The sequence below is a fragment of the Cardiocondyla obscurior genome, linkage group LG14 (genome assembly GCF_019399895.1).
Source record: "Cardiocondyla obscurior isolate alpha-2009 linkage group LG14, Cobs3.1, whole genome shotgun sequence".
In the NCBI taxonomy this organism is placed as follows: domain Eukaryota; kingdom Metazoa; phylum Arthropoda; class Insecta; order Hymenoptera; family Formicidae; genus Cardiocondyla; species Cardiocondyla obscurior.
This window is the reverse complement of record NC_091877.1, coordinates 480,520-505,843: the sequence shown is the minus strand read 5'-3', so window position 1 is coordinate 505,843 and position 25,324 is coordinate 480,520. Positions and strand designations below refer to the sequence as shown.

General features: G+C 43.9%; 1 protein-coding gene across 1 annotated transcript; it reads right to left on the bottom strand.

The window, feature by feature from the left end:
- Nucleotides 1-1,776: 1,776 nt before the first annotated feature.
- Smox (Smad on X) lies at nt 1,777-25,318 on the bottom strand. The gene is made up of 6 exons (XM_070666372.1): nt 24,798-25,318; nt 5,524-5,732; nt 4,872-5,095; nt 4,477-4,700; nt 3,806-4,119; nt 1,777-3,411 (listed from the first exon to the last, which is right to left on the bottom strand). Exons 1-6 carry the CDS (start codon nt 24,998-25,000, stop codon nt 3,143-3,145), a joined length of 1,443 nt encoding a protein of 480 aa, XP_070522473.1. The 5' UTR covers nt 25,001-25,318; the 3' UTR covers nt 1,777-3,142.
- Nucleotides 25,319-25,324: the final 6 nt, after the last annotated feature.

Sequence of the window (25,324 nt, the reverse complement as noted above, 5' to 3'; positions counted from 1 at the left end):
GTGTCGTTTATTTTGATTTAAATATACATTCGGACATTTACTCTCACGACTCCAAACGAAAACGAGTGATTATCTAAGCCAATCGAATTAAATATATCCTACGAAATTATTTACTTGCGATTATTATGCTTAAAAGTAAATTTTATAAATTAGGTATAATCGAAAGTTTTCCTTGAAAATGCTCCAAATGCTGCGAACAAACGCGAGCCAAAGAGTTTCGCCAAGCGGATGTAAGTCCGTGAATTTAGTTGAGAATTTTAACGTTATTAGATAGAATCGAGTTGTAACTTAATGCTAATCAATCTAATATCATTGATAATGCTCATCCCGTCTTCGTCCCTGCAAAGATCGTAGCGAATTACTCCAATTAATTGTTAAAGCACAAATGATACATGTCGCGCATAGATTGATTGTACGCATATTATTACACCTATCCAGCACAGATCTCTTCGTGGCACAATTAACCCGAAACTCAATTTAAACTCTCCTCGATACTTTTGACAAACTAAAACGTGATTGTAATGACATTTTTCTCTATTTTTTATTTAAACGAGACGAACACATTACCGTGCTGTAATTATTACAATATATATACACATACATCTGCTACCATTATATCTGTGTATTAATTTGTACTGGTGTCATTTTGGAGCATTTGTAAGACCATTATTTTTAATAAAATATTGATGCAGGTAATTAAAACTAACTTCTACTAAAGATTTTTTGTTACAGGAAGAAAGAGAACGATTAGGACACAAGATTTTGTTAGGAATTAATAATATGTCCAGGAGGAAGAAGTGAATCGAAACTATTTTCTTCTCTTAATCTTAACGTGTACATTTATTTATAATTATTTATACAGTCTCAGGCTCGATATTCCATGTCGTACAACGTCATATCCATACTCGCATTCTCTCTGTCTCTTTTTCTCACATTCTCTTAAAAACTCACGTCTATGCTGCAGAAAAGAAAGCTGCGAGCCAAGAGCTTTATCAATTATGCGTGCAAATGATATAAAGACAATCTCTCTCTCTTTTATCACGCAAAGTAATTCTTTATCTGTTTCCACAGCATGGATGCGATTGCTCATACAAGAAATATAATATCTATATATTTATATATATGCGTATATGTAATTAGAGAATTAAAAATCGTCGGGCTGCTCGATTCGAAAGATCGTATACGCGTCAAATGTACAGGAAAGGCAGATGTGGCATTTGCTGCGGCGACGATGGCTAGCGTACGTGACCTCCTCTCTGCTGCCGAGTGCGGGGGTGTTAGTAGTAGTAGGGTGCGTTCCCCCTCGATCCTTTGTGACCGGTGCTCCACGACACATCTACGCACGTGCTTCGTGTGAGATTCGACGCACCCCACGCCAAGATCACATACGCTAGCCGCCGTCACAGCACCACGAACGCCACGAACGCTAAAATGCTTTGCTACTCATATTTCAATAATCGTGTTACAAATATACGGAAAACGGGTCGCTGTGGTTTTGGAAATCCATTCGGAAAGATTTCTCTCAAATTCGCAGGAAAGTAAAAGTACGCGTTTGATAATTTTCTATCACGCAATGTTCGACGTCTCGAGCTTTCATGTTATTTTTATTTTTATCTTTCAAGACTAGAATTCGGGATTAGAGGATTAGAAATTTTCTTTAGCGATCATATTACAGTACCTTGAGAGCGAACGCGAGATTACTCATCGTGATATTTCAAGTAGTAAAATAAAAAGGATAAAAAGACACACTGGGTATTCATAGTAATAATTCAGATATATGTACTATTTTTTACCGTAAAACAAGGTAAAATTTATTCATTTGGTCCAAGAGATCTAAAAAAAATTATAAAAAAAATACAACATATGAATTAAATATATTAAATATGTATATTAAAAGATTTCTTCATGCATAGATCTTGCATTTTTAAAAACGTCTACGTTCGTTATCAAAGAAAATATACATAACAGAGTGAATATACTTGTCGTGCTAAACTCTTGCAAGGAATCGCGTTAAATTTACATAGTCCGAGTGAGTCGTATAGCGCGTATTATTAATTTACTAAAAAATACATGTCAATGTATTCCTGATATATATATATTATATACGTTGATTTTAAACATATATTATTACGTTGCGATTAGAAAAAACTTATATGACGCAAACAATTTTCAAATATTCTTGTCGATACATGCTATCGTAATCTTCCATAACAAATAGCGTAAAGTATAACATATATACATGTATGCATATATACGTGTGTGTTCATGTGTATATGTGTTCGCGTGGATATAGAATATTCAAATAGACTCCTTTCCTTACAACAGGCTAGTGAAGTCGACACACACACACATACATAATATATTATGTATAATGTAATATTGTATCTGGTAAAGATCTGGCGTATACTGCAGTACGACTGTAATAGTTGTTTGCCTGAATAAGCAATAAAAATATGCAAAAGACTGAGCTCTGATAACGCGCGGTACATATATACATATATATATATATATATATATTATATATATATAAATATCACTTTCTCTATTTCATTTTCTTTTTGTTTCTTATTACGAATCGGCTAAACTCGGATTATGATCACCCTGGATATATCTTGTACGCCAATTGCGGTGCACATGCACACGATACAAGTGAGTTGAGGCGAACCTTCGCGCGTCTCGTTCGCGTTTTTGCGCGTCACCTCGCTTTTTTCTCTTCGATCACAACGAACCATGATAGGACATCAAATTTTCAATATATTTACTATGATATTTATACTGACGTGCAAGCGAGTCACCGTTTCAATTTTGTATCATCTAGTCCGCATATTTCACACGTCGTGGTCGACCGCAATTCCAGAAAGTTACAATAGTTTCGACGCGAAGAAAACTCTGTTGGTTGTGCTCGAGCCTTAATTCTCTTCCAATTGTTGACTACGTCTTCCAACGAAAAAAATCGTCTCCTTCTTGTACGCGTCACTGTGCTATCCTCGTTCGAGGAAACTCTGAACATTGATTTTAACTTTCACATACCGCACGCAACGAAGAAACGAAATCGATCGATCGATGATATCGATGACGATGATAGCACGGATATTATCACGTGTTCTTTCCTCACGAACGAACGGGTGGCGGATGCAAAGACTTAGGACATTGAGGAACAGGGTAGACGGGGTGAGCCCATCTGCGTGAGTACCCTGTCGAGCCACTGCAGCGGCCCGTTTAAATGCAGCTCGATCCAGCAAGGAGTTGAGGTGACCGTCTGTCGGCGATATTCCGCTCCCCAGCCCTTCACGAAACTCATCCGGATAGTGCACATACGCGTCAGCTGGTACACCGCTTCGAAGCCCTGCGAAACTGACTGTGATAGCAACGCCGCGAATTCCTGGTTGTTGAAGATCTTCAGATTGCATCCTGCATGCCAACAAAGTAAATCTTATACCTCTGACAGTAACGAACAACAATAATTTTATAGTAATTATTATATGTGATAAAAAATAACGAAGAAAAAACCTTATAAAATAGAATTCTTATTAAAAGATACACATAAATAATCTTAAAAACTACTTATTAAAAAAAAAAAAAAAATTTCAAGAATTTAAGTGAGTATCAATGCTTTGTTACAAGTTATCAAACTTTTAACAATCTTTACATTAATACACGTAAGTTCAAAGCAAGAAACTTTGAATAAACTCTTAATTAAATAACTTGAGATTATCTTTAAACTAAAGAAAGGCGATACTACGTCGAAGAAAAAAGCAAATATATATATAATTTAACTGAAGAAAGTAGTAACTCCTTCGCTCACCTGGTGGTATTTTGCAAACAGTGGCCGGATGCCATCCGTAACGTTGATTACAATTTGGACTCTGCACAAAGATACTCGAGTCGGACAGACACTCTGCGAACACCTCGCCGCCGATGTAATACAGTCTGACACCCTTGCCGATGTGTCGCCTGGTTTGTTCCACCACCGTGTTGCGATTCACATTGGATAGCAAGCCGAGGCAGAAGCGCTCTGAATTGCTTGGATCGGTGAAACCATCCACGGTTATACTTGGTTGTGACGCATGGAACGTCTCACCCACTCTCGTGTTTAGCTCGTAATAACTAATTGAACACCTGGTAAAGTAAAGCAAAAATAATTAGAAGTGACGCGACGAAGAGGATCACAAAAGAAACCTCGCCATAGACATTATGCAAATTAAATCTTAAGTTTAAAAGTTCTGCATTTTAATAATCCTACATTAAATATCAGTCTTCATATCCGATTAATTTTTTTGGATATTAATTCTTTATGTCTATAAGAAGCTTTGCTTTGTGGCCTTGCAATTGTCCCTGCTGCTAGGAAGAGAATTAGAAATTCTCGTGATCGAAACTATCTTGTAGACAACGTGCAACGTGTCTTCGCGTCTCTGTTTATGTGTTTAAAGGAGATATATTGCGGCGGGTTGTTCATTAATCAGTCTGAGCGCTCACCAAAACGCGGGTTCGCAGTACATAACTGGCTGCGCGTCCACAGGACTGGGTGACAGGCGTGACAGAGACATGTTATCGTTGTGATCCATATTGTCACCGTCCTCGCTGATGTAGCCCGGCGGCGGCGTATCTGCTGGAGGATCCATGGATCCTGGGGCGGGATGAGGCGAACCCTGCACGCTTCCCAGGCTCCCAACACTCGCCGGACTCGTTGCCTGCATGCTCTAAACATAAATAATTCTGTAACGCCACGTTTCGAAATCTGATAGCGCCTTCGCTCATTATACAGCGTGGAATATTTTAAAAATAAGAATAAAAAATAAATTTCTCATAAAAAAATATATTTTAAAGAGAAGAGCCGGGGCTTGTTAACACGACTCGTTGCGACTACCGACCTGCATTCCTTGGTACGGATTATTTGGTTGCTGCTGTTGTTGCTGTTGCTGCTGCTGCGGGGACTGCGGTATGCCCTGCTGCTGATTGTGCTGGTGATTCAGCGTCGCGTGGAAGCTCGTGTTCTCCGGTACGCTGACGCTAAGCTCCTCGAGGGAGGTGTTGTAGAGGACGGTGTTCTCGTCGCTGGCTAGGTTGTGCCGCGGCACGAGAATGGCCGGCAAAACTGCAAAGTTTCGTGCGCCGTGATATAGTCACGCGATCTAGTCTCGCTATGCTTACGGTCGTAACGGCCGATTAACATCCCTCTCCCGAGAAAGAGGAACGGAAATAGTGAGAGAACGAAGGAGGGAGGACGGATGAAAGAAAAAGATGGGACGTAATTTCGAGCAAAGCGGATGTCGATGATCGCCCTTTCACCCTCACTGGAAGGAAGTTAAATTTTATCTTTTCATCTAAGGCAAGTAGTTCACTTCCTCCAGTTCTTGTAAATAAATTGGTCACTGGTCTAATTATTGAATATGTTTAACAAAAAAAAAAAAAAAAAAAAAAGAGCCTGCTGATTATTTGATATTTAATTCGTACCATAATTATATTCAAATTTTTTGGGTGTTTCAAGACCATGAAGGGTTCTGTTCGCCTTCTTCTATTTACCTGGCGTTTGTATTCGTTGATAATGGTAAGGATTCACGCAGACCTCGTCACGCTTCTGAGTGAAGGCGTACTCGCAGTGCTCGATCGCCCTCAGCTCGTGATGCGACTGCAGGTCTGGCCAACGCCAGAGTCGGCAGTAAATCACGTGCGGCAAACCTTTACCGCGAACACCCTGTACGCCGTTGTCGCCGACACCGCCCGGGCTAGGCCTGCAAATAAAAATAAATTAAAATCAGAACTTTGCATCACTTGCGGAACTGTAAATCACTGAGCGAAAAAGAGACCCCAAAAAAGCGGGTCGCGCTGCAGAATTAAAACCCGATATTAATACCCGAATTAAATACTGAAAATAAACGATGATATTTATCGGCAATCAAGATCAACATGAACATTACTCTTCCATCACGGCCGGAGGAAATCCTTTAATGGATTTTCATAAATTCGAGACATTTATATTCCAATTTATCAAATTTACATTATAATAATATAATACATTTGTTAAATTGATATTTGTTTTTCAATTATCAATTTATTAAATTTGTTATTAAATTAATTAATATATATCTCCTTTCACAATATATATCTTTCTTTCTTTCTTTTTTTTTTTTTTTTTAAATTTGAAACTCGCATTATAATGAGTTTATTAAATACGTATTTCTGTAATGCCGCATAAATATTTCTCTCTTTTGCATTTATCGAAATTTTTCAAATGTCCGGTAAGAAAAGAAGAAAAAACATTGAGATTCTCTCTACGAAACTGCACATCCGCTGGCTTTCCAAGTCAATTCGGGTACGGGGATTTGCGTCGTGCAACACGCCGGAAGTGGCGGGTGTCCGCGAGGAAAAAGAATCCGACTGGAATTCGCTGTGTAAACCGTCTCGTGAGGAAATTTCGTGAGTCTGATGCGAGATTACGCGTTCTCCAACCGCGGATCAGGTGCGTGAAAATAAGATACGAGGTGACAAAGGCAAAAAAACCGTAATTGACTATACGGACGAGTTCCCCGCTTACTTGTCGAATGCATCAGCACCTCAGAGAATTGCGCAATAATCGATTCTAAATTTTAAATTGCAGATACGAAAGACGTTCGCGCGGCTCGGGCGCGTCTCGAAAAACGTTCTTCGAAAAGTTTCGCCGGGTCAATTAAAAAAAAATCACGAGGCCAACGTTTTTATCCTAAAGCGTGCGCAACTGCGTTACTTGCTTGTAACGCATCAACGTTTAATTTTCCTCATTTTTGCTAATAAAATATAACTTTTTTGTTTCAGATAAAAATCCAGAGGAGGACTTTCGTCGAAGGAGCACCCAGCCTGACTCCCCATTGAAGTGGTCAATGCTGAGAAAAGAAGGAAGAGGACCTAGGAAAGGCATCGAGTATCGGCGGAGCAACCCACTAGTAAGAATCAATTTTTTTAAATCTTTGCCGTTTTAAAACTTAATTTTATTTAGTTAAAATTAAAAAATTAGAGACGCGCATAATTTTTTTTTTTTTCTAAATAATTATTAAGATCTCTACAATTTAATTTTTTTCATTTATTTGTTACAGATCATCTTACTAACATTGCCGAAAAGTGTCGCACGCCGAAACTATACGAATACGAACCGCAGCCGGTTCGTCGGTCGCTTCGGAAGTTCCGCAGAGTATTCGGACGTCATTCTTTTATATAAAAATTTTTTAACGGGAGTGTCATGGACTTAACCGTGCGAATTAATTAATTTTTGTGACAGTAATATATCGGGCGCGTTCGCGAGTGTCCAGTGCGCGGAAGGATGACTCGACACGTCCCATCTGAGAGGAGGAGCAGGCCCGGGACGGGCATCCTGCATCAGCGGAGCAACTTTTAGGTAAGCATAAATTTTTTTAATTAAAATCTTTATTAAAAAACAACCTTTACTTTTTTTTATATTAATTTTATTAACTAATTTACATGTCTACATTAATTTTTTTCTCTTTATGTTACAGTCACCGGCAGAACTCGACAACTCCGCTGAAGTTCATGCAGATTGGTAAGTCGCATGATTTTTTTTAATTTCGTAGTTTGTAATTGGAATCTCTTAAAAAATAGCGCGTGCGTAGCGCGCGCACGGTTCCTTCTAGTTATACTTATAACGAGGAAAATGTTATACGAACTCTCGACGCTGGCGAGGCGTAGATAATCGCTGAGAGACGACGGCGGTTATCCCCAGCTTCCGGGAGAACGTCGATGGTCCGATCCGGGAGAACGAATTTATCATTCGCGCGAGGATAACGCGAGATGAATCGTCGCGATAGGCACCGATAACGCGCACGTATTTTGCATGTATGCACGAACGGAAAGAATTACGAGCGAAATTACGCGGGGATATCCTTGAAACGATGTAAATGACAGTAATGGCAGACTTGTCGGGAGCGAAGACCGCGTGCTGGCGAAGCGAATAATTATCGTCGTGGAATTAAACGGTATTTAATTGCAAAATTCTCGCGCTGAGCGCGCCCGAATGATTTCGCTCATTCTGTTACGCTCGCGTAATCCCGCGCGACTAAAGAGCGGAGCAACGGAGTAACAAAGCTCGTTTAAAGACTATTGATACCTCGTAATTAAGCGCGAGCGATTTGCAATCAAAGCCTCGGCGTTGGTAGCAACCGGAACGCGCGAAACGCCGCGAGGGTAGCCCAAGGCGCAGAAAGATATCATTTCCAACCGCTGAGATCATCCGCGATCGCGTTTTCAGTTTAAAAGTAGCAATAAATTCGAAGAGAACATTAAAAAAAAAAAATTGTTTTTTTATTTGTGCGTTTCTAGATTTAATTCTAGTATTCTGCATTTTACATTTAGATTAATTTGATCCAATCCAAAAATATTGACGAGTTGTAGAATCTATTTTTTTTCTTTTATTTCCAAGTAAATCTGGTAGATGATTAAGTATCTCGTTCGCATATATTTCGAAAAAATTAAAAAAAAAAATTAAAAAATAAATAAAGTGCCAGAGATGTCTCGAGAAAAGCTTGAAAATTATACCGTCTAATTCTAATCCATGTAAAGACTAAATGGATAAATAAATTTAGCGTCGCTATGCAAGATCGTTGACGTTAGACAAGAGACTGCAGTTCAAGATCGAGTTTATGAAATTTATGATGAAATCAGATGTGTAACGTGTCTGTTGACGCATAGATGCATGACGTACATCATCCAGCCTTGGATTTTTTTTTTCTCCTTTTTTTTATTTCTATTCGTTTATATTTCTCCTCGTATAAACGTGCGTGTTTGCATGCGTGTCACTTCTTGATCTCACTGTTTCATATTAATTTCCTATCGCGTTTTTTTTCTTTTAATTTTTTTTTTTCTTTTTCTTCCTGCTCTTTACTTCGGCCTCTCTTTCTATCGCTCTCTCAGCGTTACACTCTCAATTATCATTTCTGCATGACAATTGCACTTCGTTACATAATAATTCGAGCATACTCACGCGATTCACTCGCTCGGTTCTCGTCCGGGGCCTCCGGATCAAGGCTGATCTAAGCGAGGCTCGCGGAATATTTCGGTGACTCGAGGAGATTCCGGATGTCGCGCACCGGAAGAGATAGAGAGCCCGGCTCGCGCGAAGAACATTTTCGCGTCCGCACCTGTCTCTCGTTACGTAAGAGACCGACGGCTTGAACCCGTCGTCATTCACCGCGACACGTCGAGAGCTCAGGTGCTCGTTGCGAATTTAATGATGTGCGGCAAGACGACGCGAGGGTTGCAACGAAATCGCTAACATCCCCGGGGTGTCTTCGCGGTAGCGTCGTCAACCGCGTTAATTTCTCGCGCTAACTTCCACGTAGACCAGGCGCTAAGTTATTTATCCAGGTTTCGACTCGGCGATGATGCGGCGATTAAAATGTTTTTCCTTGAAATAAACGCGGGCTAAAAAATTCCGTTTAACGGGGCGGGGTAAAGTTATCGGTCCCTTACGGAATTACCCTTCTCGCCCTCGATCGTTACGGCGAGATAATCGGTAAAACGCACAGAATGCCACTTAATGCCCGCGAAAGTGCGGGGAATCTCCTGCACGCACGAGAATACCGCCGGCATGAGAACCTCCCCGGTTCCTTCTCATCAATCCTCGCCGCGAGTTCCGGCCTCGGAGGATGCTCGCGATATTTCAGGAACTTAAATATCCGCTCGGCGATATTGCAGACTTCGTATCGTCGTCTTTGCATTTTTATTTCTGTGTCTCTTTCCCTATCTCTTTCCTATTAACCTTCGGAGTATCGACAGAAAAAAAAAAACGTGTGCTTCCAAAGCAGATATGCAAATACGGGTTTTTCTTTTTCTTTTTTCGATGCGCGGAGTTGCGTACCGAGGTATTCATAGCTTCGACGCGTAAGAATCGCCACGGCGAGTAAAAAAAAAAAAAAAAAAAAAAAAATTATGTTAACACTCGCCAGGGTATAAACGCGTTCGCGAAAACGTGGGTCAGAAAAAAGTAAACCCGAGGCGGGTAACGGAGGGTTAATGATCAAGCCTTGCCTCTCGTATTGATTAAGAGAATTAGACCGCGGTCTAATTAAACCTTACCCTACGGCGCCGAAATAATCGCCTCCACTAATAACGTCGCAGCCGACCGTTTCGATTTGCGTCTCGAGGTATTTCAGAGATCGATATACATATAATTCAAGCATTTAAAGTCACATTTGTACCGCGTTTCGCTTGTGGACAAATTAATTACGTCGTTCGCTCGTTTGATCAGTCGAACACGTAACCAAGTTTTCTCGTCGATATCGATGTTAAGAATTACGGCCTGATCCGGGTGACTTACGCAAAGTCTGCGACGATCAAAGAGTCTATTCGAAATATCCGAAGGAGAAGAGAACAATTTTTATTGTTACAACATTTTTAAGATCGCAACGAGGCAAATCTTTCTGGTACCTCGTCGAACAGTCTCGTGGATGCTCTTTATATTCTAGTCACGAGAAATAAAAATCAGGACTAGGTATTCGTTGTCTCAAACGTTACCTGAGTCGCAGATTTCTCGCTGTCGCACGTATCGCACATTAGAGATAATGAGTTTAATCGTCGTCGAGGATATGACAAGTAAGTACGCGTGTACTCACGTTTAAGGAAAAAAAAAAAAAAAAAAAAAAAAAAGGAGGGGAAGGAAAGAACAACGCGCGGCACGTGAATCACACTAGTTATACATTACACATATCGCAAGCCCGGTTTAATGAACACCGTAGAAAAATAAGTTAGAATCCCGTCGAGAAGAAACACGTTCGTTCACCCGCGGAAGAGATAGCCCGGACTTATCGTTCTCGTTTTATCACTCGTCAATAACGCCGCGTTCCGTTATGTCACGTTTATTCCTCGCGCGAATTTTTCATCGTCCCGGCGATCGTAGGATCGCCGTTCAAATTCGCCGGCTCGAACTGGGATAATTCGAAAATGACGGTTTAGCACGCATTCCTTTAGCATAATCGCGACCGATCCGCCGACCGGGACCGTCGCCCAAAGCAAGTTCGCGACTTGTGTAAACAGCGCTTAGCTTGAGCACTCCGGCTCGAAAAAGTAGTTAAGCGGCCTAGCGTAAACCCCGCTACTTGACTACTAGGCCCCGGCTACCGGTTTCCGCGTAAACCGGGAATTATCGCAGCTGTTGTGGACCGCGGGAGAAGAAAGAGGAAGGAAGAGAGTGTGGGATACCACGGCGCTTCGAGATGCAACGCGCGGAACGTGAGAGACGAAAGATGAGCGAAGGGAGACTCCGGCCTTTTTCCCTTTTACAAAGCTTCTGCCGCGTGACTCGGCTATCTTCGCGTGTAATTCCCAGCAAAATTTCATCTCCATAATGTTATCCCCCGATGCTGCACAGATTGATACGTCGCAAGAGCGACTTCCGTAGCGAGACGAGAAAATACGAAATGTAGCAGGTGATGTACGAAGTACGGGACAATTATTTTTATTCCCCTCGTTTCTCGTAATTAAAAGAATCTTTAGAATTCCGTTTTCGTTACTGGTTGATACCGAATATTGACGCACGTAATAATTAGCAATAATAAAAAGCACCGATATGCGCGGCGCTCAATAATTGAACGTTTACATTGCAAGAAAAAAGATGCCGCGTAGTCGCGAAAATTATTATATACGAACGCACGAGAATTATAATTATTTTAAATTGTGATAAATTTTTTTCCCTCGTCGAGGAATGAGAGGCGACCTATTTGTACGAGCACGCGGATCAATTAATCCAACGTGCGAATTGTAAAACACCGATGTTGCCCGTTAATCCGATCCGCGGTGAGCTCGAGGAGGAAAACTTCCCGGAATCGTTCTCTAATCGCGGATCGTCTCGTACAATGATAATTCCCACTAATGTCCTTGCAACTCGCATACACGAAGGAACGAAGTAGCGTAATTCTCCGCTTCGCTCGGCGCTTCAAGGAGATACAGCTTATCGTGCCGGTTACGTTACGTTGGCTCTTCTTATCGACCCGGCCTTTTTTTTCCTTTTTTTTCTTTCTTTTTTTTTTGTTCTCCTAGACCTCTTTCTTCGTTCGCTTCTTATTGGCCTGTTACCGGCTGCGAAATAATCCGAATCTCCTCTAAAGCTCTATCAGCTTCGAGCAAGCGAATTAAAAATTGTCAGCCAAAAAGAATCGAATTAATCTCAAGGCACTGTCATCTCGCGTCTACGTATTAAAATACCCGGAATTTCTCGATCAATTTAAAATCAACGTAAAACTAGAACTAGTGTCGCGGAAAAACGACAACAATCGGGTTAACAATGAAAGCTCGACATCTAATAAAATCAAAGTCTCCCAGACAGCTCGCTGTTAAATACTGAACTATTCATAGAATTTCTCACGCAAATAAAAAACGGCTTCTTAAATATTTAAAGCCCAGTCTCGATTAACACGTACGAGAATAGCGCTAATAAAGATTTGTTATTAAGCATCTATATCGAGCGTGTCGTTATCACGTCGAATAAAATAGGCGGGGATCGAAATAGACAGGATTGCTAATTCGACCGCTGTTTATTAACCGAGGGAATGCACCTTCTTAGACGCCGCAATAAGCCGCGTAATCTCCATAAGCCGCCGAGGAATATTTTACTACGCGCTTTGAAAATACAAGGCGCCGCGCGTGCTTTTATTAAAATATCTTGGGATACAATCGCATCGTAATCGTTTTTGTTCACTCGAGAGAAGGTACGTCTCTTTCGCGAGCGCGCTAATGAAATATCGGCTATGCGCGTCAATAATATCGATATCCGAGAGGGAACTAATGAAAAAAGCCTCCTCTTCCTCTCTCTCTCTCTCTTCGTTTCTGTCTTCCATTTATTTTCCACCGTCGAACGAGGCTATTACAACGGCCTGTCGCGAGCGAAAAGCACCAGAGAAAAAACGCTTTCCCGTCGTTAATAAAACCGCTCGTATTGCTCTCCAATTGCCGAGAGTAAGCTTTCAAACGTTACGCGAATTTCATGGCTATCCCAAAAATATCGGGGGGGAGAGAGAAAGAGGGGGGAAGGGGGGACGCGAAAGATACCCGGAGAATTTGAAACGCAAAGCACGTCAGCCCGCCGGCCGATACGTTGTTAACTCCAATTTATCACTACGACGTGTAATTAAACGAAATTCCGTCGACAATGCGAAATAAAATTCACCGAGGTATTTACGGCGCATTCGCTATCGATTCGAAGAGACGCATCGCGTTCGCGTTTTTTTTTCTTTTTTTTTCCGCATTGTCTTTCTTTCGTTTTTTTTTTCCTGCCCTTGTTCGCCGATGCTCTTACGTTTAATAAACGGTTATATACCGATGTATATAGCCTGGGGGGTCTCAAGCGACTGATACCGTTCCACGACACGCGAGTAGAGAGAAGGAAACGTCGCCTAGTCGTATAGATTCTATGGAACATCCGTCTTTTTATCCTTTTATATATATATATAACGGAGCTGATCGTTTCTCATTTATTATAAAACGTAGAAGACCCCAACGATACTTGCCAAAAAATCCGCGAAACCTCGTGAATTCTTAGACACGCGCGATATTAAAAAATTAAAGGATGTATCTCTAACGAAGCCGCGAGCTGTAAAAGTTCTCTTTCTTTCTCCGTCTTATTAAAATTTTCATAGAACTAATAAGGTGGCTGGATCGATTTTGCGAAATATCCATATAACCGAAAACGTTTTTTATTAAAAATAGTACAGGCTGCATTAACGATGAATTTTTCCGCGGTTTTTCGCGGTGCTATCTCACCTTGGAATCCCCCATTTCTTCGCCTTCGACAGTGATTCGATTCGTCGTACGCGATTCCTTTCACTGAAATCGAACGGGCATAAGGTCAGCCACGATAATCAGTCGCGGTGCGAACGAAGTGCCAAGTAACTTTTACCGCGCGGATAATGTATTAACAAATCGCTAATGCCATTACATACGTACGGCACATTTCGCCGTTATTGCGCGATTAAGCGGCCGCGGCAAACCGCGCGGCGCGCAACAGGATGTGCCGGAGAAAAAAACGTCGGGGCCCTTTACGTAACCCACCATCTCCCTTGCGTCGCAAATCACACCCTTCTTCTAATCTTTCACCGGTCGAGACGTTGTACTCGCCGAGATCGGTGGCCATTAATCCTCGCCGCGACTCATTCGCGTCAATTGTCTTGCGTAAACGTCAATTGACTCCGAGCACAAACGGCGAGAGTATAAATTGATGCTGGATACAAAATTCAAACTTTGAAACGAAGTCTCTGTCTAAATTGAACGCGACGATTTTCTTTGATTTCCCTCAAACGGTGGAGAAAAAAAAAAAAAAAGGCGTACGTACTTAATTATTTCACATTTACATTAAAAAAAATTCTTTTTCGCGTATTTAAAAATAAAAAAGCTAAGAAATTTATAATATATAATCGGCGAATATGTATAAGTATAAGTACTTGAGTATTAAGGTGTTGATTGAGTAAATATGTGTACGCATAAATATGTTTTTTTTTTTTTAATTAATAGTTTTACTATTTAAAGACGTGACAAACACGATGTACACAAAAAAGTACGATGGCGTATTTTCTCCTTTATCGTCCGCGTAAATTTATTGTCCGGTTTCCGCATTCGTCGTGACGTAAAAGGTGGAACTATATTCGCCCGTTAAGAGCGAATGCGAGAATTGTAGATTTAAGAAAAGCTCTGCTCGAATGGCAAACTGGATAAATCCGCCGTCGAAGCTTCGCTCGCTCCGGGATGCAAAGTGTCTCCGAGAAAGAGATGTCTCAATCTATTTCTATAAGATTTCACTTCGCGATTTAAAAGCGAGAACGAAGCCGTTAAACGAAACCTCGTCGGCGAGAAATGTATCCTTTCGCTTGAAACAAGAAGAAATAGTCTCAGCGACGACGTGTGCGCGTTAGGCGAACAAATCGAGAATTCTTTTCCCTCCTTCCCCGATTTGATTGACCCGATTGTTGAATCGCGTGGCGCTGATTAAATATTTTTTAGCGACTTGTAAAACATACATTTTGTATAACTATGCGGATCACTGTCCATTTTTTTTTCTGCACGCGCGGCACTTTTTAATTTTTTTGAATTTTTTAACTTGGGAGTTTTTGATCAAATGAACAAAATTTCGATCCCATAAACGACATCGTATTGCAACGAAGGAAAAAGTCAGATAAATTAGATCTAACACTTACGGAAGACAAGAAAAATAATTACGTAATGCAAATTCAACGCGACCCACTTTTGCTCTCGCGGAACAGTTAAATGAAATGACGTTCGAGTTGATTACAGTCGATTACGTTGTTTAAGAAAAAAGAAATAAAAACGTGAGCCGCGCGTAGTACCTCTTATTTACCTTTGATTCGATGGTACCGAAATAAAAATCGACGTTATTTTCCCGACGTGCATTGAGCACTGAATGCTCCACGCCGGATACTCCGAGTTTTATTTGGATAATGTGAAAATCGTGTTCAATGTCAAAGCAGGAATTAGACGGCTGTATTTAAACAGTATGCTGAAATAATACGCGGTAAAAATATTCCAGGTGTGGAATTTTATATTTAACGGTACGCGAGAATAGACGTAAATGGTTAAAAAAAAAAAAAAAAATTAATAAATAAATAAATAAAAAAAGAAGAAGAAGAAAAGAGATTGATCAAACGAGAAGAACTCGTAGCAACTTTTGCTGCATTTTTGTAGACAATATTTTTAATTTTGTAAAATAGTTTGCGTATCTAACAATCGATAATTATATATAGCAAGACATTTCTGTCTCTCTCTCTCTTTCTTCCTAGAGAGGAACTAAAAATAGTTATCTTCCACACATCATTTTTTAATCAATTAAATACTATACTTTATAACTTAATATCGTCACTTGGATCAGAGAGATACAACGCGGTAACATTGTGTATACTGTTGCTGCATTAACCCCGCATCGTGTAATGCCGTTTGGCATAGCACGTTATTAGATAGCAACCATCGTGCGTGCGTGCGTGCGTGCAAGCATAAAATATAACATTCGGGAAGTTGAACAAAGTTTAATTTCCTCGATAGCTGGGAACTCTCACTCGGTTGTTTGCTGGTTTTGCAAGCGAAGTGACGCGTTATGCAACCATATGCAAGCGCGATCGCGCGTGCGTACGTAAATTTCGTTGGGTCACGATCACTCGTAAAATTAATCGAAATTTTGTTTCAGAAAATCTGCATATTTCCGAATTTTTCCAGTATTAAATTAAACGCGGGAGAAGAGAAAAAAAAAATCTCTGAGGTATCGCACGTTTGAACAGCGCTCTATACATCCAAATTTTTTTGAGGCTGTATTTTTCGAGAATAAAATCGAGAAAACCGTACTCTTCCCGCTCGCGATTTTACGGAAATATAAATAAAATGTAAGATAACAATCCCTTCGCGAAATCCGGATCGCGCGAGGGTGATCCCCTCGCTAGATCGTTATCTCGGCTCGATACAAATCGCTAACGCGCGCGCGAAGCCGTAAAAATAAAAAAAAAAAGCTGCGTGATAACGTATATACGGGAGGTACGTATGCATATACGGCCGTTTTAAATCGGGGTACATCGCCGGGGAATGCGTCGCCGTATCTGGGTCGCCGGCGTCGATTGCTGCATACACCGCAACGTGCAGGTAGTCAAATATATCGAAATCCGTGGGACGTGCTGACGCACTTCGCGCATTATCTGCACGCGCGCGTCCCACTCGCACGTGCCCCGAGACGCGCGACTGCAGATTCATTAGAGAAGCGGAACGTGTCGCACGCGTTCCCATGTTGTCGTAGGGCGCGAAGCGGAAACGGGGCAACGTCTCGTACCCCGCCAGACCGACATCGAACGATCCTCGCTCTATCTCTTTCCCATCTCTTTCTCTTTCTCTCTCGCAAAAACATATTCCATGTTCAATTCTGATACCTTAGTTGTGATCAAAGATACCGCTTAGCGCTTTCACTGCCGGAAGCGCTTATTTCTTACGGAAAAAAAAAAAAAAAAGCGGAGGAGACTCTCCCGTTTTACACACGCGAACGGAATATTAGGAAACTCTGGCAGTACAGCGAACTCTGAATATCGAGGCTGCGGAGATACGTATTTATTAATTGGCTGTCGCGAATGTTGGGAAGATATATTCGTTCAGTCGCAGTGCATTCGGTAATAAAGGCGAAATCGAATTTAGACCTTTCCCCCCTTGGGAAAGATATCGCGGTTGTTGTCGGAGCTAAATGACTGCAAGAATGAAAATTGCCTAGCGGTTCGGAGACTGCGAGCTGCATCGGGGAATCTGGATAAGAGGCTAACTGTGGTTTAGTAGTTTCCTAATCTCAAGCCGCGAGCGATCTGTCCCTCTCTCCTTCGTTCCCCGAGACGTGGACTTAATAATAGATTCTCGATTTGGTTGTTATGCGGCGTTCACTGTTGAATCGACGTGGACGACGTTGTTGACCAGCTGTACGCCAGTGGGAACGAGCACCAGGTTACGTACATATTTTTATATCGCGCGAAAGAAGAAAAAAAAACGCACAATGAGAGCGCGCGCGGATCGATAGACGCGCGTACGCACGAAAGCAAGATTATAATAAACCGCCCGACGGTCGCATTGCACGCGTAGCGATGCGTTATCTACGCACGTCGCAGAGTCACCGGCGAATTTCGGACCTCGGTGGGAATTCGAGAGGTCGGCGAAGCGTTTACCTGAAAGGAGTGCCAGCTCGCGCGTGTGATTCACTTCACCGCTGGACCGTGTCACGGATGCCGCTGCGAAAGATCGTCACATATGACCACCTCGGATCTCGCCGATCGTCGCCGAGCGGTCGGGATTTTTTTTTCGGGTCATCGAGAACCCCGGGCTTCCCGCGGCCGGATCGCGCGGGATCCTCGCGCAGTTTTTTTCGTTAGACTTTTCTCTCCGCGGTATCTCGAACGCACGCACCTTCGCGACAACGACGTGACGTCGTCGATTTCGCCGCGGAGAGGACTTGCCTCTCCGGTTCGAGATCTCCGCGCGTTTGAAAGCCGCTCGAACGGGCGCGCGTCGCGTCCCCGCCCGACTCCGATTCCTCCGCGAGGAATCACGCCGCCTTTCGCGACGACGGGCTTTTTCCCCTCTCCGGGCGGCCTCGTATCCTTGGTCGAGGAGGAGACTCCTCGCCGACCGCGCCGGCAAACCAGGACTACTATTAATAAAGTTGTCATGCGGTACGCACGCCGCGCCGATGCGGCCGCCGCCGTCGTCGTTGCAATCGATTCCTTACGGCATCGGCCGTGTAGACATATGGTGCATAAAACGACGCGCGAGCGAAGCGCCACGTGATGCATCACCCTAATGTGTACAGGGTCCTTCAGGCGAACCCGTTTCGCGATCGAATAATCGTCGTGATTAATCCTTTTCTTCGCGACCCTCCAACTTTCCTTTCCTCTACATTGGCGAACGTTCGCGGAAACGGCGACTCCCCGGCGGGAATACCGATAAATTTTTTCATACTTCTGGGGAATCTCTCCGACGAAAGCTATTCAGAAGGATGAGGAGACACCGAAGTCTTGAGGATTTAAAACAAAAAAAAAATAAAAAAATAAAAAATCTTTCCCGGAAGAGGAACGAGCCAGTTTCATTTCTTCGTTTCTTGAAACACGAAACTGAGAAAATATTTTGTCCGCGTTATCTCACGTTTGCTATGATTACGGGGTATCACGTGACTGTCAACGCGACGATAAGAACGCACCGATGATAAAGAAAAATCCTTATTATAATTAATAAGATACGTAATGGCGCGGACGGTTGCTAGATACGTAGACTTAAGTAGTCACGTGTAATTACGTAATTGGCAGCTAATTAGCCAACCTCAGCTAAATATGTACTGAATATTGAGACAACTTAGCGGTATGTGCACGTATACGTAAATAACGAAGCAAATAACAAATTAAATAACAAAATTAATATGAGTTTACAAGAAACAAATACGAGTCTCCTATCTTAAAAAAATTGATGTAACGCGTAAATTATCTGTTAATTGTTACCGCTTAAAACCGACGCTGATTAGTTCTCTCTCGCTTGGCTTGCTCTACGCCGAGCGAGAGTCAACGTCGGCTGTTAAGTCGGCGATTTTAAGGTTCTTTTTAATTTTAATATTTAATTAATATGTCCAGGCAAAGACGATCTTCGCGATTTTCGAGATCGAAGACCATCTGGTGGAAGTACCGTCTTTGTCTGGACATACTAATTCAATATTACAATTAAATCGAACGAGAGTAACGAATAGATAAGAATAGATAGGCCCGGGGGGTGGTGGGGTGAGGCGGGGGGTGGAGAGCGAGAGCGAGCGCGAGCCTACGTGCCGCGCGCTAGGAATATACCCCCACTACTCCCACTCTCGCTTTGTCCTTCTCTAGCGGTCGCGCGAGCACACACGTACGTACGCGTTACGCAGACCGCGTGCTCGTGCCGAAATTAATACGTATTTCCGTTCGACGAATACCTCGCGATACGGGATCTTCTCCTCTCCGTTCTCCGTGCGAGGAGAGTACGTGCGATTGCGTCTCCTTTCGTTAAAGTACGCACTACGCGACGACCACGTGCTCGCGCCGTGTTGGTCGTTTCTGGAGTCTCGTACGGTATTCGGACGTAATTTTTCGGCATGGCTTTATTTAAAACGCGAGTTTTAATGTAAGTTTCGCGATTAAAGTCACGGTCGGGGTGCTCGCGAGTGTCCATCGCGCGGAAGGACGACTCGACACGTGCTACCTGAGAGGAGGAGGAGGCCCAGGAAGGGTGTCCTGCCCCGGCGGAGCAACCCCGGGGTAAGAATAAATTTTTCTTTGGAATAAAATGCTTTAAATGTGATATCTACGAAATAATTCTTTAATTTTTCTGTTCCAGATCAAGAGAAACTCCGCTGCTTCGCATCGTTTAATGAGAACTTAAAGTGCCGCGCGCCGATATCAGTCATCGTACGAACCGCAGCCGGTTCGTCGGTCGTTTCGGGAGTGCCGATAGTTTACGGACGTTTTTTTATACGATTATTTTTTACGGAAGTGCGCTCGCGAGGTTTCTAGTGCGCGGAAGGATGGCTCGACACGTCCCATCTGAGAGGATGAGCAGGCCCAGGAGGCATCCTGCATCGGCGGAGCAACTTATAAGTAAGCATGAACTTTTTAATATTAAATCTTAATTAAAAAAAAAATTTGTACCTTTTTTTTTTATCAATCTTATTAATTTTCTGGCACGTCTACATTAATATTTTCCTTTTTATGTTACAGCCACCGGCAGAAATCTACAACTCCGCTGTATGCAGATTGGGTAAGCCTGTAACTTGTTTTCAGGAATTTCTCTTTACAGCAGTGTCGAAAAATAACGCGCGCAAGTGATTAATAAATTTCGCGAATATAAAATCACGGTCGCGTTCGCGAGTTTCTAGTGCGCGGAAGGAGGACTCGTCACGACGTCCAAACTGAGAGGAGGAGCAGGCCCGGGGGGCATCGTGCATCGGCGGAGCAACTTTTAGGTAAGAATCAATTCTTTCTTTCACAAAAAATCTTTATAAAAATAAAACTTTACCTCTACTTTAATTTAAATAACAACATCTCTACATTAATGTTTTATTTTATGTTACAGTCACCGGCAGAAATCTCCAACTCCGCTGAAGAGTAAGTCGCATCATTCATTTTTTTTTAATTTGCAATCGGGTGGGATCTCTTAAAAAATATAACTCGCGCATGGATTCTTCTAGCGTATGTTTAAATATGCGACGTGCGTAATTAATCATTTTATTTTCAAACTTAAAACCTTCAAGACCACACGCATTAACGTGCACAAATAAAACAAATGAATAAAAATTGTAATCGTAATCAGAGAGCACTCGAAGCGAAGTGCGATTCGCCAAACAAGCTGCATTTAACGATATCTATTTTTAGCAATGTCCTTTGCGATAGATTCGATATCCGCATATAAATTAAACATGCTTTACGGCCGCCGATAACTAACGACGATCGCGGGAGATAGATAATAATTATTCCCGTCCCGTAATTACCTGAATTCAACGTCAAATCTCGCTACGATGCTCATGAATATTTTGCGCGCATAATAATAACATAATAATTACACGGCGCGCGATATTAATCATGCACTTCATTGCGGCAGATGCGTGTCGCGATATATTTTAACATTCAGCAGATAAAACGAGAGATCGCGTTTAACTTTGTGAAAGCGTACCCGCGTCTCGATGCCGCGCTCAATTACCGCGGCCGAAATTATAATTTTCCACGGGCAGATTAAACGTAAGCGGTTAACGTCGCTTATCAATTAATCAATTAGAAATTTGCTTATTGAAAATTTCCCTGCTCAAGTCGAGCACTTCGCGCGCAAGCCGCGCGGCTCGTAAGCTTAAGCGTTTTCGTGAAAAAAAATTGCAGATAAATACCGCTTCCGTGCGAGATAAGAAATTGCTCGTCTTTTTCCACGTTGTTTCACGCGGATGTACGAAGAAAAAAAAATAAAATAAAATAATAATAATAACGAACGTCGGGCGCCGCTAATTGAGACGGTTATCTCGGTAGCTGAGTGCCGAGTTCGTGACGATACCATTTTTCCACGCTCCGATCAACATCGAGAGTTACGGATAATTTTACATTCGTATCGCTATCTCGTAAAACCTCCGTAGTCTTGTTCCCCGCAGTTTCTTAACAATTCTGATCCTTTTTAGAGCCTCGATACTTAAAACGCGGTCACTTAAACCGACCCCGGTCGTCGATGACTTCTTCGCCGAATCTCATCGATATCAGAGTGTTGTTGATACCGATAGCCCTCGTCATCGATTCAGCGCTCGCGTTCATGTCAAAGATTACTTATCGACGAAACTGTCTTATATTATTCACAAATGTAAGCTCTCCCGAGCCCGCAAAAAAAAGCAGCCATTAGCGGTCATTAAGGCCGCCGGGTCCCGGCCGTAAGCGGAAAGCGGCGTTCTCCGCAAATGATTCTTTTCCCGTTTGTTTTGCCCGGTGTCTCATTAACGACGTTTTTTTTCTCCCTTCCCTTCCTCCCTGCGGAATACGTCGCGGGGCACACGCACGCAGGCACGCGCGCGGAAATCGGAACGACCGCCGCGTGAATTAATTGCCATTTTATCCCGGGAAGCGAGCCTCGTCCGCGGAGGAGCTCGATCGTTCATACGACCCAGTCGATTCCGAACAACGTAACGCACCCGCGTTCGTTTACTCCCGTACATATATCCGTCACGAAACACGTGAGCCGTCACGTACGTGGGGTGCACCTCGCCGACTTCGACATCACGCTCGCGTTCCCATTTTCTGAATTTCAGCTAGCCCGCGATCGATCCGTACAATCGGCGGCGGCCGCCACGTCATTTATACAGGAATCACATTCAATTTCGCGAAGAGCCCGAGCGGCGTTTTCTTCCATAAATTACTTTCTTATCGCGAGGCGGAAATTCGGTGCCGTTTGTTATTCCGGGGCGTTCTCGGAAACGAGGAGTTGTCCGTCACACGAACGCGGCGTGCGCTAATGGAAATCTCGCGGAAACAAGCGTTGATATTTCCGCGAAAGAGCGCGAGACTTTTGTTCGATCGGGAGAACTACGTGATTGCAAGATTTTTTTTTTACGAAAATGCGGAATATATCGGCGAACGCGCGCTCCTTCCTCCGTCCAGCGCGATAACGAAATAAGAAAGTGTACGCGGGCGCGATTGGAATCAACGCGTGTCCTGTTATCGCGGACGTGCGGGTGCGTGCACATCCGCGATAGTTCAATTAGAAAATGCCTTCGGGCGTCGCGTCTATTTTATGGCCGCAATTGATTCTATCAAGGCGAGATCAAAGCGAAGAGAGGCACGGGACTGCCGAGTCTTTTATCGAGTTACATCAATACGGTTCTTCTCTCATCGCGTCGAATCGCGAGAGCGCATCGAGAGGTCCGAGAGGCCGTCGTCGATCGTCTTTGTCTCTCGGACAAAGGCCGCGGCGGCTTTAACTTAACTTCCTCCTTGGCTCGAATCCCAATAAAGATTGGAACTCTCGGGCCGATCAGGGCCGCATTATCATTCAGCGGAGGCAACGCGGCCGGGGAGAATCTCCAAGCGAGAACCGTTTGCTCTAGGTCAAGGTTTACACGGGTGTATCTCGCGCTTTTAAGCTTATCGGTGCCTTCGCGCGCGCGGTTCGTAACGCACTTCGCGTTTACGAGCGACCGACAAGATCTTTTCCGCCCACGCGGCCGGGGTGACTAATAGCTCGCGTTTGGGAGTTCCTTTGAATGCGAGCTCAGGTCGGAGCACTTGCGTCATCGTCGCGACCCGCCGACAGAAAAGTCCTCGGCCCCTCGATTACCAATACGACGAATTGTACCCGACGTGAGAACGCCCGTCCGCACAAAATTTCAAGCCGACGGCCACCGAGAACCGCCTTGCCCCGCGGTATAAATAAAGCCATCGCGGTCTAAATCGCAATACATTTTTTTTTTTTTCTTCTTTTCTTTTCGATCTTTCTTCGTCGTATCTCGGCGGATACAAAGATCGTCGTCGAGACCCACCTCTCATTTGCAATATAACGGACTTAACGAGACGAAACGTTTTTTGTCGATAAACTTTTTGAAATCACGAATTATTCATGATCGTATTGATCCCCAGGTTTTTCAGGTCAGCCGAACTGATCGGCTGCGTGATATACAAGTTTCGTTAACACGCGTCGATTGCCAATATTCGTTTACGAACGGCGCTCCGCCGTCGCGGGTGGTTTCTCATCGCCGTTAGAGGGGGAGGAAAAAAATATTTAAAAAATGCTCGCGGGATTTATTTTTCAACGGGAATTATTTTCTCCACGTGCGCTCGCGATAGTCATAAAATAAATTAATAAAATCAGCGCGAGTTACTTTCCCGAGGAAAACTAAGCCCGGAGTGCTCCAGCGATCAAATTAACGAGACTAGCCGGCAGAAGTTGAGGCAAATGAGTTAACCGACGCCGGAGCAGATTCGCTGCCGGCAATCTTCCGGCGCGGTATTAAAAAATAAAAAAAAATAAAATAATAAAACACGAGGGAAAAAATTGACAAAGTTGCAAAGTGGAGTTGAGAAATTTGCGGAGGACGTTGTCGCGGTTCTCGACTCGGCTCGGATTAATAATTCGCTCGTGAAGCGGTCAGCGGCCACGTGCCTGCCGCGTGCACGTGCCGCGGGGTCCAATGTTTACCTGTGCATGCATGCATGCATGCATGCATGCGAGCATGCATGCACGCGTGCGTGCGTATCGCGCCGATCGGCCGGTGTTCTATAAACGTGACCCGTTTGTCGCCCGTGTCCCTCCAGGCAGGCCCGAAAGAAAGATACGCGTCTTCCCACCAGAGGCAAGCGGGTTCCCTATCAATCCCTGCATCGTTATCAGCGCGCGTGTCGCGTAACGCGCGTATGCGATTCCGCGCGGATGAAATCGGACGCGCGCGGCGAGACGTCGGCGATCTTTAATAAGAAAGGAGACGCGCGACTGGTAAAAGAGGAACGTCATGTGCGTACACACGCACAAAGCCATCTCGCGCGCGCCTTCCGCGCGCGTATTTGAGTATATATGTATGTGTGGCAGACGCGACGCGCCACACACGCGCGCCTATACATGAAGCAGCGCTCGCGCGATTTCTCTTCTCCTAGTCATCTTTCTCTTTCTCCGTCCGCATCGTTCCGGCGCACTTCCCCCCCCTTCGCCGCCTCTCGCTAAGCCGTCTCATCTCTTTCTGTGCATCGTTGCACCGTATTATCAAAATATGGGACGCGCGGAGGATAATCGAGCGATATTTCGAAATGGCTTTAGGCGCCACGTACCTGGGTATAGTTATGCACTTGGTGTTGCAACTCTGCGTCGTTATGGCCTTCTCGAGCTCCTCGAGGCCCGCGGACTTCTTGAGCTTCTTCACCAGACTCTTAACGGCCTTCTCGCTCCATTTGTCCTCGCTCTCGGCCTTCTTCCAGCCCAGCAGCCGCTTGACAATAGGCGGGTTAAAGCTGGGCAGCATCGAAGTCATCATTTGCCCTGAGACGAGCTCGCGCGACCCGCATCGGGGCCGCCCCGACGGCTTTTGTCGTCGTCGCGGGTGCGCGTACGAAGCGTTCTCACGATCGCGTTTGCCGCGCGCCTCCGGTAAACTCCGGTTTCGCCCTCTCTCGTCCTGTCGCGGCTGCTCGGCGACTCGCGGATCGCCGCAGGCCGTGTGAGCGCGCGCGCGCGCTCCTCGATAACCGATCGCGAGTCTCGCTCGCGGTGCCCCGTACCCCGGTACGCAACGAGGATCACTCGCTCTCGCACGCAGACAGCGGATATTCTGCCACGGCCGCCATAGTGCACCCTGCAC

Coding starts and splice junctions, on each gene's coding strand:
- Smox (XM_070666372.1), bottom strand. CDS start 25,000: ATGATGACTTCGATGCTGCCCAGCTTTAACCCGCCTATTGTCAAGCGG. Junction 5,733..24,797: donor AAGTGCATAACTATACCCAG/GTACGTGGCGCC, acceptor TTTTATTTGCAG/GCCTAGCCCGGGCGGTGTCG. Junction 5,096..5,523: donor TCAACGAATACAAACGCCAG/GTAAATAGAAGA, acceptor GAAACTTTGCAG/TTTTGCCGGCCATTCTCGTG.